At 42.0% G+C, this 13,849-nt stretch overlaps 1 protein-coding gene across 5 annotated transcripts in view; it reads left to right on the top strand.

The window, feature by feature from the left end:
* Window positions 1–13,849, top strand: part of mid2 (midline 2) — a 251,809-nt gene that overhangs the window by 207,468 nt on the left and 30,492 nt on the right. For all 5 annotated transcript variants that reach the window (XM_049586023.1, XM_049586024.1, XM_049586022.1 and 2 more), the window contains 3 exons: window positions 1,163–1,290; window positions 1,420–1,563; window positions 13,641–13,802. In XM_049586023.1, the coding sequence (XP_049441980.1) occupies window positions 1,163–1,290; window positions 1,420–1,563; window positions 13,641–13,802 (434 nt within the window). The remainder of the gene's footprint in view (window positions 1–1,162; window positions 1,291–1,419; window positions 1,564–13,640; window positions 13,803–13,849) is intronic.

Here is a 13,849-nt window from a genome sequence, read left to right as displayed (position 1 = left end):
GAGCCGTGTGTTCAGTTTCTTTTTCTGTACCAGCACTGTGTGCAGGTTGTTCATAAAAAGAAGGAAGAGTTAAAAAAAAAAAATCCTATTTTGTGTGCCTAGTGCTTTGTTTTCTTTTTGCAATGGCTTCGAAAGCGGTATCGAGTATTGTGTTTTTTCATACACGTTTTGTATTGAAGTTTAGAATTCTGGTATATTGACAACCCTTGTGGTAAGACACAAAAATCTCAAAACCCCTGTCCCACAATGAGTTTGCCTTTTTCCTTTTATGAAATCCAATCTTAGAGTAAGACTGCTGGTGAAATCAGCATTTTATCAACCCTCTTAAGCTCCTGCGATCAATGCCAGGCCTCTGGTGTAAATCATCTATTTTTTAAGTGGCCAACTCTGCGTTTTCTCTTTCCACCTGCGTACTTCTGTAATACCTTCATCCCTTCCTCCCACCACAGCTTTCTGGCTCCTTCTCTCACGCAGACAAAGGTCTGTGCATAATCTCCAGCTAGGGTAGCATCTTTTTATTTGGCCCGGACTCGGGCACGTTATTGACCGACTGATCTCTCTTCACTAGGAAAATAAAAGTCTCAAGGACTAGTGCTGGTCTGTGCTCTGCTCTGTGCTACTCTGTAACCCTGCCAGCACTGTGGTTCAGGCTGGCTCCTGTCACAGACAGCTCACTGATGCTCAAAGCAGAAGTAGGCACAAGTTTCCACAAAGCTGCGCAGACTATGGAGTCAGTGTGTCAGTGTGTGTCTGAGTTTGTCTGTGTTTTGAAGGCTCTCTGGGTTAACAACAACTGTGAGTTAGTGGGAGTTTATGGAGGGCAGGTTGCAGACACTTCTGTTTGATGAATATGTCCATACTGTATGCTTTTTTAATTAAATCCTCTATCCCTCTATATTTTCTTTCCCTCCATCACTCTCTCTCTCATCTTTTTCATCACAAACTACTGCTGTCTGCCACCTCTCCCCACTTGTCACCTCACTTCCATCACCTCTCTCCTCACATTTGTCCAACTCTTCATCACCTTTCATCCGTCCCTGCTCCTCCCCTCTCTTCCTCTCATCACCTCGCCCGGCATCTCGGCCCTCCTCTGCTCCCTCACCGCTCTGCTGTTCCCCTGACATTTCCTTTCCCTCTCTCCCGCGTCATGACCGCTGTAAAGGGTTGCCATGGCGACGGCCTCCTCCCAGGTACTCATCCCTGACGTCAACCTGAACGAGGCGTTTGACAACTTTGCCCTGGACTTTTCCAGAGAGAAGAAGATTCTGGAGGGACTAGATTACCTAACAGGTGAGAGCTGCGTGTATCATGGACACCTTGTGTGACACATGATCTCCAAGAATTACTTCTATATCAAATCATGACTATTTCTAACTTTTGTTTTTGTATAATTAAATCTCTTGTGCCCTCCGTGTGTAGCTCCCAACCCGCCATCCATAAGAGATGAGCTGTGCACCGCCTCCCACGACACCATCACTGTTCACTGGACGTCAGAGGATGAGTTCAGCGTCACCTCCTACGAGCTGCAGTACACCATCTACACCGGGCAGACAAATTTCATCAGTGAGTCTTGTGCACACACACACACACACACACACACACACACACACACACACACACACACAGAAAATGAGATCAGCTCTGTAGATCACACGTACTCATTATCTGAGCCTACAAGTTTATGATCAGTTGTATTTCAGCAATAACCTGGGGATTTTTAAAGGATTGTTGATAACACTTTCCTTGAAGGTATCTACATAAGAGTGACATGACACTGTCATAACTATGACATGACACGGTCCTAAACGTTTATGACTGCTGTCATTAAGTGTCATTCGGTTTTTGTAATGACAAGGTGACATTGATAGGGTTGTCTAGATTATGACAACTTGACGTCAACTAGGATGACATTACCAGAAGATGTCTTTGTCATAACAACTTGACATTAACAAGAAATGCACCTCTTTTTGTGTTTATGACAAGTTGACATAATGATTATTATTGTTGTGACAAAGACAACCTCTGGTAATGTCACTTTGATTAATGTCAAGTTGTCATAAACAAGACAACCCAAACAGTGTCAACTTGTCATTACAATAACCGAATGACACTTAATGACAGCAGTCATAAACGTTTATGACATGTACATAATGTTTATGACAGTGTCATGTCATAGTAGATGTAGATACCTTCAAGTAAAGCGTTACCGGATTGGGATCAAATACTTAGTTGACCTGCGTTTAACTACCTTAAACATTTAATTTGACGTAGAATCGAGGCAACTGGGTGAAATATTTGATTTGTTTTTTATGTGGTTTATGAAGGAAAATTCCTTTAAATATCGAACTGGCTATTCAGAGCTTTTAAAGAACGCAACACTCCCATCCAGTAGCCATACAGTGAGCAATAGAAACAACTCAGTAACACCGGTAATACATGATTCTAACTGCTCTCTTCAAGGCTGATAACACGGGGGTTATATCATTAAAGCAAAACACCTACATGGTAACTTCAAAGGTTAGGAATCAATGACTCTCTCTGGCATTGATAGTGTTTTAATCATTGAGAGTGTTTTACTCAAAAACTGTCAAATTTAAAGAGCTTTTAAAATGAGACTATATAATGCTAGAAAAGAAAAAAAAGGCACATATTTTCTCTTACAAATGAAAAACTGAAATTATAAGCAATAAAACATATTTTTACTCTCAACAGTACATTTAGAGGTTTTGCTGCCGCAGCTTCACTCGGTCTGTTATGACCAATAGTTTAATGTTAGTTAATTTAAGTGAAATGTTGCAGCATAAATGACAGTAATGAGTCAGTTTTCTGACTTTATGAGTCTTCCCACCTTGTGATAAATTGTAGCACTTACCGGTATCCTGTAATTGTGGCTGCTGTTCAGCGTGAGTTATACTTTTGACTCACATATGCACATTAATACAATGCACACATGAGCACATATATGGGAGAGGGCAGTTTTATTATAGCATTTACCATAATAAGAGTCTCCTAGCCATTATCTTGCGGAGATACACACATGCACCTCCTCACACACGCACACCATTCGCACTGACCTCTCTGCAGTTACAAAGAAAAACAAACTGGAGCACCACAATAGTCAAAGTACGGCTCAGACTTATTTTCATATGTTCAATATTTTATACAAACAGCGTTGCATAACCTAGATTTTCTGTCCAGCTTTGGTCTTTGTTGTCCTCCATGCTTGTATTTATAGAGACACTGAGCTGAGTTATCAAGACTTCTTGTTATAAAAATAGGACATACAGTACATATCACGCAGGGATGCTTTGAATAGATTCACTATTTAGTATCTGGTTTTTGTTTAAGCTGTGTGAAAAGTCTGCAGAAACAGAGAAACAAGAGCTGAGGATGTGAAACCACTGCTGACCTCTCCCACTCCTCCCTATACCAAAGCTCATTTTTGTTTCAGGCTTGTAAACATATCAGGATCTTGTGAGCATTTTGGATTAGCCAGCAGAGTTGAAGCCTCTCAAATGTTTTCTCGCATTGCCTCATTAATCCATCTGTAGCACTGCCATGGCAAAGGTCTTTCATTCAGTGCTTCTCGTGTTACATATGTAATTAGTAAAGCTGCACCATATAGAGCTGTAATCACAAGGCAATTATTAGGAGCAAGTGATTAGTTTTCAGAGCAGATTTCGGATCCAATATCACCACCATGTGGCTGTGTACGCGGCCCTTAATGTGTTGGCTCGTAACTGCAGAGCATAAGGGCTCAGATGATGTTCTAATGCCTTCGATAAAGTCAAACCCATCACTGTGGTCACGAATAGTTGTGCCTACGTAGGAGTTTTTTCCAGGCTCCTTGAAAGTATTTACCAAGAGTGTGTGAAATCGTAGCATGCACAAATAATAGCTGAACAATCCTGCCAAATTTGATGACATTTTGCCTACAGTTGAGGCCATGGCGTTATGATACTGTACATTTGAATGTCCTCTGTAGTCATGGTTCATACTCTCCTTAAATCCTGATTCATACTTCTAATAGTCCTGGTCAGGATTTACACATTTACCAAAAATCAGCCCCCCTTTATCTGATCAGCATCACAGCTGATCGTCTGTCACCATGTAAAAGAAGACAGACCAGTGTGGAGGAGGAGAGGAGCAGGTGAGAATCAGAGTGGATAATGGTTACATATGGGAGGTGAGAATTACCACTTAGTGATGTGAGGTGGATATGATTAATGTACATAACCGTGCATGTGCGCGAACACACACACACACCTGTGCCTCTCCACTTTTCTTCCTCTCTTTGATCCTTTCATCATCTCCTCTCCTCTCCTCTCCTCCTCTCTGTGGAGCCTGACATTTCTCCATCTAACCATGCAACTCAAGTGCCCCAGCCATTTGAAACATCAGGATACATTTCAGCTGTGATAGACTGAGTGACTCAGATATTCAGCCGTGTGCTGCCACAGAGTCCTCAGAAATTCACAGGAGAAACTGAGAAAGAGAGAAACCCATTTAGCTTGCCGCGCCACTTGAGTTTTTACCATCGCTTTTTTTTTTTTTTTTTTTTTTTTCAAACTTTCCAAGTGGCTAAATGCTCCCACTTGAGCGCCATCCTTTCTCTCTCTCTCTTTTTTTTTTTCCTCTGCTGGCCTCATCCTCTGCCTTGGCCCTCCCATGAGGAGGGGGGTCATGTGAACCCTGCCTCTGCAGGATCATCCAAGCACAGCAGCAGAAAATAGAATCAGCAAGTGAAACCAAATACCATGGAGAAAAGTAAGCAGTGTCAAAAAGCCAAGTATGACTCAAGTAAAGATGTCTGCACTGTAATAGTGTAGCTGCTACCTGTGGCCCTCTGCAAGTTGCAGTGTCTAGTGTGGTTGACCCTTTTGTTTATCTGCCAACTGACATCCCCAACTATCCACTTAGACTGTGCAGCCACTCCACTGAAAATATCTCTCTTTCTTTTTACTTTGTAATCACATGCTCACACACTCTGTTATAGTCAGTTTATTTTATGATGTTGATTTCTACGATGAAAATTAAGAAAGACGTCAGGGGTCCAGAGAAGAAAAAAAAGAGAAATAGAAACAGAAAGGTGTAATTGATGAAAAAGAATAGGATATGACTTCCTTTTGAGCTGTCAGTGTTGAGTCATACTCTTCTGATGTTGCTTTTTTATGTCAGACAGTAACGCTGATCTAAACACTGATAAGGGCTACACCTTTATTGTTTCATCAGTAACGCAACACTAAAACAAAAGGATGGCAGTAAATGATACATGCCACTGTTTGTTGACACAGATTTTAATCTGATGCTAGAATTGATCCAAGGGTGATTTTTCAGTTTATGCATATTCCACTTTAGAGGTCTAGATAAAAATGCATTTAAAATATAGGCATTTTAAGTCATTCAGCATTTTGGGAAATACACTCACTCCACTCCACTGCTGGAGCAGAGTCCTGCATGGTTCCAGTTTTGAAAAACCCACTTGCGCACGCAAAGATCAGTACTGGAAAGACCCGTCAAGGTACAGACACACCAGTCCTACAACAAAGAACTGGTAGCGGCGTAGGTCAGCTGTTGCATTGCCTTATGTCTCCTGTGTCTCCTGTGTTATGTTGCACATAACGCAAAGACTACAGCCAACTAGCATGTACACTTTGTGCCTGAGAGGTAATAACTCTCCATAGGAGCAGGCAGCAGTAGTCTTCTGTATGTGCCATTCAAAAGGCAAACCAGAAGACAGGATGGATTCAACATGCTAGTTAGCCAGTTAGCACATAAGCAACGCAACACAACCCGATATTGAAGAAGAAAGGATCCTTACCTTGCGTTCATGAACAATAACACTTTCTGCGAAAGACTGAAAAAATATGTACCTAATATAACAAGTTTATATCAGTTTCACGCCCTCTTGACTTAAGTCATTTGTTTGCTTTTCTCACCTCTGTTTCTCATCTTGTACACTGAGCTGAACTGCTGATCACAGTGATTTCACTCGCTGATGGGCTCTCCTGGCTCCTACGCAGAACATGCTACATAAGCCAAAAAAAGCTGACTAGCTCCAATAGTGTTGGACATACCGCAAAAACTAGGGTGACAGACACTCACTGACAACCTGACATTGACCTAGACTGACCATTGGCTTGGTGTGTTAGGGCCTTTACCCCTAATTAAACCCAAGACAGATACTGACCCGCCCAGACCGTAAATATATTTTTACTATTTTTACTTCACAATTGGAACATATAACATGAATTAGAAATATAACTGAACATGGCCTATTTAGCAGAATCAATCAACAACCGTCTTGTTACTCACTATGAAGATGTTGCTGTGCAAGAAAAGAATATCATCCACAGTTCCTGGTTTCAGAGAGCCTCTTTGTTCTTGAACCACAAAAAGACTCTGTTATTGGCTGCACCCAATGCCCCTAATGGCAAGAACAAGTTGTGTCGTAGGCCTTCACAGTAAAAAAAAAAAAAAATACATGGTGGTTGATTAGGCTTGATAATATTAGCTGATTTAGATGTTAAAAATACCACACAATAATTTTCATCCCTGAGTTCTCCAGAAAAAACAAAAACAACATATTTTTGTTCTCATCCACTGCCCATTCACATTTAGTTCATTTACTAGAATTACTCGCAGGTTACTGACCTGGTGCAGGAGTGGTTGCCTGACAAGTTTCCAGTTGAGCTACTGCATCCACTGTTCTTTGAATTAAACAAACGAGACACAACTGGTAGGCTGATAGGAGGATTTTGTTACCCTTGGACAGAACCAGACGAACTGTTTCCCCCTGCTTCTACTCACTATGCTGCATATTTAGCATACACACATGAGAGTGGTATCAGCATTCCCATCTAACTCTTTAAAATTACTGAAAAAGAAACCTTTAAATAAGGGCAAAAAATAACTTGAAATAAATAAATCGAGTTTTCAAAAAAAAAAAATCAAGATATTTTGCCTTCCTTAAGAGGAAGTGCTGCGACTGTTTTGCTATTCAGAATGTAACAGCATCATCATCATGGCCTCCAGTGAAAAGTCTTCCCACTTTACATCCACAGCACCATTGTTGGCTCTACAGCTACTTTGTTTCATTTAATGCCTCTCCTCGTGGCCCACAGCTGTCATATTGATAACTATTACCCTTTAAACGAACAAGGTTTAGACGCCAAATAGCCTCACTAGTTTCACACGCATCAGTTTTTCCTGCATCGCTCAGCTGATTTTATTGTATCTGTCTGGACTAATAGAAGTCCGTACCCCTGCTCCCACCTCTGCATGACTTCAAGCACCTTTTTCCTGCCTCTATTGCCAATTTATACATTTTTCGAAGAGGCCTGCATGTTAACCACGGCAGCAATATCTCTACAAGCTGGTTTCATCTGTCTTTCATGTGTATTCATAAGCACTGCCCTGTGGTGAAGTATTAATATGATTATCACAGGTGAAAAGCAGTATCACAGTGGACGTCAGGAAAGCCCACAGATGGGAAAAACATCTCTGTATCTCGGCAGGGCATCTTTCAGAGTATCAGCCAGATCAATCTTTGAAGCAGAGTTTGATGAAATGTTGATGAGGGTTCAGTCTTTGCAGGAAACTAGGGACATAACGGCATGCTTATTAAAGTTACATGGAGGCAGTGCGAGAGAGATACAGGTGATGCATTTTATTGATTCACACACACACACACGCACACACAAACCCTCATGCACACACAGAACACCGGCCCAGTTGCCAGAAGAGAATGTTAGCTTTGCATGTTTCTGCAAATTACGGGTATGTTACATTTGTACATGTAATACATATCATGTCAACATTTATATGGCATTTTAGCTCTGCTTATATGTGTATGAGCTGACTTTGTCATTCGGAGGAGAAGGGGATGGTGGATGGCGTGACACTATGGTGAGACAGCTGTTCTGCCCGGAGCAGGACAGGATGGTGGATGGCCTGACACTTAGGCTCGATGGCTGCTAAGCTGCAGACCCATGCAGACCACTGTCCGAGATCAACAAACAACAGAGCTTGTTTTCTGGCGAGACATCGGCGGCATATTCAACAGTGATTGTGCCACCCTGGCTGCATTTCCTGAAGCAATTGTCCCACCAAAAGTGAATGAGACATTATTGACATTTCCAGTGGTGATGGTGCCATAAAAAACTGGTTGCTTTTTTAGCGAGACACCATCCTGCAGCATTTTCAGCAGCAACTGTGCCACTAAAACTGGTGTTTTTTAGCAAGACACTAGCTGCAAAGAAAACTTTATTTCCATATGCAGTATTATATTTGGTGGTATGGCTCTGTTCTGGGGCCTCTCTGCCTTTCCTTGGGCCTATGCAGAAAGCTTCCTCCATGCATCTATGTGGACAGCCTAAAGCGCAGAGAGCACACCTTTCTGCCCTTCCACGTGCAAACCAGGAAAACCTAATGTAGAGAGGCAACCCTCCCTGCCCTTCCATGCGCCTACATGGAAAGCCTAAGTCGGGGAGAGCAGCAGCAAAGACCCCCCGGGAATAGAACAGAGCAGCATCAATGACAAACAGAAATGACACTGATAAGTCAGACACAGCATGCTCAATTTTTTGGGGGGTGCAGGGTGGGACATTGGCTGCATTTCCAGCAGTGATTGTGCCTTCAAAAGTTGGTGTTTTAAGCCAAAACATCTTTTCACAACTGTAACCAAGTGTTTTTTTGTGCCTAAACATAACCACAAGTTAACCACAGCATTGCTGAAATGTAAAGAAATGTAAAAAATATTGTGTTTCTGTGTTTTGCAGGAATATACAATGTCAACATTTATTTTGGTGACTGGGTTGCCAACACATACACATGCAAGCTCTCACACACATACAGTACAGTCGCTGTCAGCTCTATATTGCATCATCAAAGACAACCCCTTCCAGTCCCAGGATGCTTAATGTTTCTGTTCCCTTCTCAACTGTCCGCAGACACAAACAGACACACACACATAATACATACACACACTCTCACACTTGATGTCTGGATACAAGACACAAGCTGTTCCACCCCCCCCCCCCCCCCCCACCCCCCGTTTCCCTTTTCTCTCTCTTTTACAATGGCATTCAGTTATTGCACCCCCACACTTTGAAGTCACAGCACTCTCCAGCACTCGGCTAGTGTCAGAAAGCCCCTTTACAGTGGTAAGAGTAGCAATAGCAGTATTGCTGTGTACTGACCTAATTTGATTTTGCAAAAAAGGGAGAGGTGCTATGGAGATCAAAAGCTGTAAAAATGGAAAGCGGCGTGAAGTCCTTCTCCCTCGTCTTCCTCCTGTGTCTCTTTTTGAAAGCCCACATAACATCATAGCCTCTCTAATTTCTACAGGAAGAGACTAAAATGACAGGTGGGAGGCATAATTTTCACAACTAGGGACAGCTGTCCCAGTAGAACAACACGCTTGCTTTTTTGTGGGGATTTTATTGTTGACAGTGGACGCATATTTGTAAGAGCAGGCTGAAATAAAATGCAGATGAATGTGCCGGCCATCTCTGGATACAAAATGGATTGTCTAAATGCAAGGTTTAAAGAAGCTTCTCTTAAACTGCCTCGCGCTCTCATCGTAAAGGAAGATGAAAGCCCTCCTCAGTATTTTCCTTAAGGAAAGCTCGTGGAAGTCGGCAGATATGTAAAGACGCAGCCTTCACTCTCACTTTAACAGTCCCCTCCCCTCATTCATTCTTAAAGCCGACTCACTTTTAAAGGCCTTATTTGCGTCCTGTGAAGTATTTATATTTACAAGCAGACTCTCGGCTATTACTTATGCATGCTGTTGCCATCTTGTTCAATAATTCACAAGGCATCCTCACCAGAAGGGACAAGGAAGGCATGGCCCTGAGAGCTCTCTCCCTTTCAGGATTTTTATTTCCCTGCAAATCTGTGGCGGGGGGGGGGGGGATGAGACAATGAAAAGGATTGTTATTCTACCTTCAACTCCACAAACATTAACTTCAGCTGTAGTGCTACCAAACAAGATGCGCTGTTTGTTTTGGCAAGGGTTTATTTAAATGTGTGCTGGATTTTTTTTAAGCAACTGAAGGAAATGTTAATCCTGGTGGTCAGTGTTTGCTCATAAAACATCATTTCTTTCTGGTCATCTGTTGGCACATCACGGCTGCATTACTCATACTGTTAGTGAGGCTCAAGGTTTAACTAGCAGTGCAATTAATAACTAATATTCATCTGTGTTAGTGCACAAACACAGCACGTTAACTGTGGTTAGAGCTGCCCTGCACTCTGCTGCTGAGAGATGTTTATCAGTTTTCTTCACCTGCGCTCGATGACAATCCCGATAAAAGTCTGTGCAAAACACAGCCAGTGCACTGACAGTGGAAAATTTCACACCTTGTTTGTGTTTTTTTCACACGTCTACTGGAAGCAGAAGTGCAGTAGCAACTGTCAGATGTTGCAAGTTTTGTGATATCTGATTCAAATAAACAGCTGCCTTCCACAACACTCTGCCAGCTTAAAGGGGCGGCTCCGTCTGCGTCCTCTTTTCCGGGTTTTTCAGATGGAAGCGCCCATCAGCTGTTAGCAAAAAGCAGTGACGTGGGTTAGAGAGCTGATAATTATAACTGTAAGGGTTGGATTTTTTGAAATGGGGTTATATGAGGCACTTATTCATAGTCAGAGTCATATATCCACTGCTTTACGTTGCCTTCAGACAGCCCCTTCTGACAGGGAACTGAAGCTGTTGTATCGCCCTCCTCAAAGCCTCTAGACTCTTTTGACAAAACAGTAATTTTACCTCACAGAACACCCACTTTCCTGAAGTGAAAAACTATGTATTAGCTCTTCAAAGATCAAGATCAAGATAAAATCCTGTGTAATCAGTGCAGTTATGCAGTATCCACATAATATACAGTATCAGCTTCTGTTTGAGTGGTTAAAGTGAATATTTAAAACAGTTTTTGCTACCAGCTGCACTTTCTCAATCTCTCTCATTGTTAATGTTTAATACAATCATTCTGCAGTTCTGTGCTACTAATCAAGAAAAGAAAAGTTGTCATTGTCATGCTGTAGCCTTGTTATATTTATCTTTTTAAATCTTCTAAAATTCAAAATTGCATGCCCTCAGTGTTTGGTTTTCCCTGTGGTGCCGAAAATGGTTTCAAATATTAATGTTTTCGAGGTTTTGTGTTGCAGTTAGAAATTTCAGTACCAAGACCTACATAGTTCTTTTAGTTTGTTTGAAGTGTTGGGGGGTAATGCGTTACAGTAATATATTACTTTTTAGCAGCAACTAAGTAATACAACGCATTACCAACAGAATTTCGGAAAATATTATTACATTTACAATGTCAAGTAATGTGTTGTCACCCGTAATTACATTTTTCATTAATCCACACTGATCCACACCGCTCCACTTGAAAAAACATCCCCCAAAGGTTGTTGTGTGTTGTCATGTCATTTGTAATACACTACCTCATAGGAAGGTCCATGTCCATGTTTTTTCCTCTTCCCAGTGATCGACACATTGATGTTAGTATAACATCATCAACATTGGATGTTTCTATTCATATCCCCAACTATAGAGCAACGCCAGTACACAGTCCTGTTCTTAGGCATAACTCTCTCTCTGGTGCTGCTGTAGCTGACGGGCACATCAGGAACCAGCAGGTGGTTCTTCCTATTAATTTGCACTTGTCAAAGTGATTGATGACACGCCATTCTGTTTGTCATGCTAACCTCAATATTTGTTTATTGTGTTTCCCATCATAGGGCCACAAATATTTACCCATATCTCATAATTATCAGACTTGGATCAGACTCTGCCTGACCCTCTTGTGTCTAAGACTATTCATTAATTTAAACAGTCTAAGCTGTCTAATGGTTCTATATCATCAAGCAGGGGATTTTAATACAAAGTGGTCACCACTGTATGTGAATGCATGAATAGGTCAGACCTGATTTTTAATTAATAAACTGGAGCTTCTGTGCTTTGGTTACCTGTTGTCAAACACCATGACCTTTGTCCATTTAAAATGCCTATTTGTTCCTTTGAGGTCATTTTGGTGAAAGTAATACACCAGTTTATGTATTACATTTTGAGAGTAACTTGCCCAGCACTGTTTGTTTTTGCTGAACTAACAAGGCGTCCACAGCAGTGCATTGCTTAGCCTCCGTGTCAGTTACGGGCTTAGTATAATAAAGCTATTTTGGAAGAATGATACACACATCGCAAAAGAAGGCTTGGCTCAGTTACAGAGAGGCACATTAGGCAGGCTAGGTGGTATATATGTAGCAGCATCATTGCAGAAACCTACATCAGGTCATGTGGGCAAAAGCTTTCAGAATGGCATGGGAAAATAGCGTTTTGACGCTGAAACATGCTTCCCAAACTCCATGGCTTTTACGTCTGTGCGTGCCCGCGCACTAGCTCTCCTGTGGTTGAAGGACAAGGCTCCACCTGCACATGCCTGTTGGGTCAGAGAGGTGAAGGTACACTCATAGCTAGAAGAACTGAGATATTGCAGTCAGGGCTTGATTAAAAAAAAACCCACAAAGCATGGCAGCCCTTTGTTGACTACTTCAACAACCTCTTATTTGCCAGGTTGGCTGAACAAGGCCTTCAACACCCCCACCCACCCCTTTGATTTATTTTATATTCAGTTATCTACTTAATTATTTAATTATATTAATTATTATTTGATTTCTTTCCATTTATTTTCTCTTATTTATCTATTTTACTATTGTTTTTGATCTTACCTTTGATTTGTCTTTAGTTATTTATGTCCTACTTTACCTCACCTACTTGTTCTTTTTATCACTGTTTGCCCATGTGCTGTACTCCTTTTGTAACCTGGAGAAAATGGAGCCACCCTTTAAATCGACACCTCTCCCTCAGCTTTAACACCAGACCACTTCATACATCGTGGGTCAATTAAGGTGAAAATGGCAGTAATGTTGGTGTGTAAATGAATCTCCATTATTACACACAAGACTAGAGGCCAAAAAGAGCACCCCATTGTAGACAAGTCTCTCCTCAGCCCTGAGCTGAGATTTCCTTTTTATCCTTCACAGTCGGCTGCAGCTGAGAGACTGAAAAGACTGTGTTTAGAAGCAGGTGACTGCAGCGCTAACCCAGCCATTACTAACCCTCTCCACTGCCAGCTGCTCTGAATCAAAGCGCCCACCAACTGGGGTCATGTTGGTATTGCCTACGGTTCCATACATGTGAACATTAAAGGCTATCACACTCCTTTGCCCTCGGGCGCTTACTACAGACATTTTATCACATTGTGGAGGAACCACGCTCTTAATGGCTTATAGATTCAGCTTAGTGAACGCACAATATCGCCTCAGGAGAGCACGCCATGATGAACCCGATGGAAAGGTAATGGGGTGGATCAGTATGTACACATAAATGTTGCATAACGTTGCGGGCTGTATGGTCTCTGAGCTTCTTACTGTGTGATGACTCACTTGATGTTCGGAGAAAAAAATAACATACTGCTCCGGTCAGATTTTGGGGAGAATTGTTTTCTTGCTGTTTTGAACATCAGTGAAAAGACTCTCAGCAGGACTCACTGTGCTTACCCTGAAAACACCAACACAACCTGGTTACTCATGCAATGTGTATGTGTGTGTGTCTGTGTGTGTGTCTCTGAATCCGCCAGGTTTGTACAACTCTGCAGACAGCTGGATGATCGTACCTAACATCAAGCAGAACCACTACACGGTGCACGGCTTGCAGAGTGGCACCCGTTATATCTTCTTTGTCAAGGCTATCAACCAGGCAGGAAGCCGCAACAGTGAGCCAGCCCGCCTCAAAACCAACAGTAAGTGAAGGCTCATGTGACACCTCTGCCTGCTTTTCTATGAATAT

This window comes from Epinephelus fuscoguttatus, linkage group LG9 (genome assembly GCF_011397635.1).
Source record: "Epinephelus fuscoguttatus linkage group LG9, E.fuscoguttatus.final_Chr_v1".
Taxonomy (NCBI): Eukaryota; Metazoa; Chordata; class Actinopteri; order Perciformes; family Serranidae; genus Epinephelus; species Epinephelus fuscoguttatus.
The sequence above is the reverse complement of the archived record's forward strand: the minus strand, read 5'-3'. Positions and strand labels throughout refer to the sequence as shown.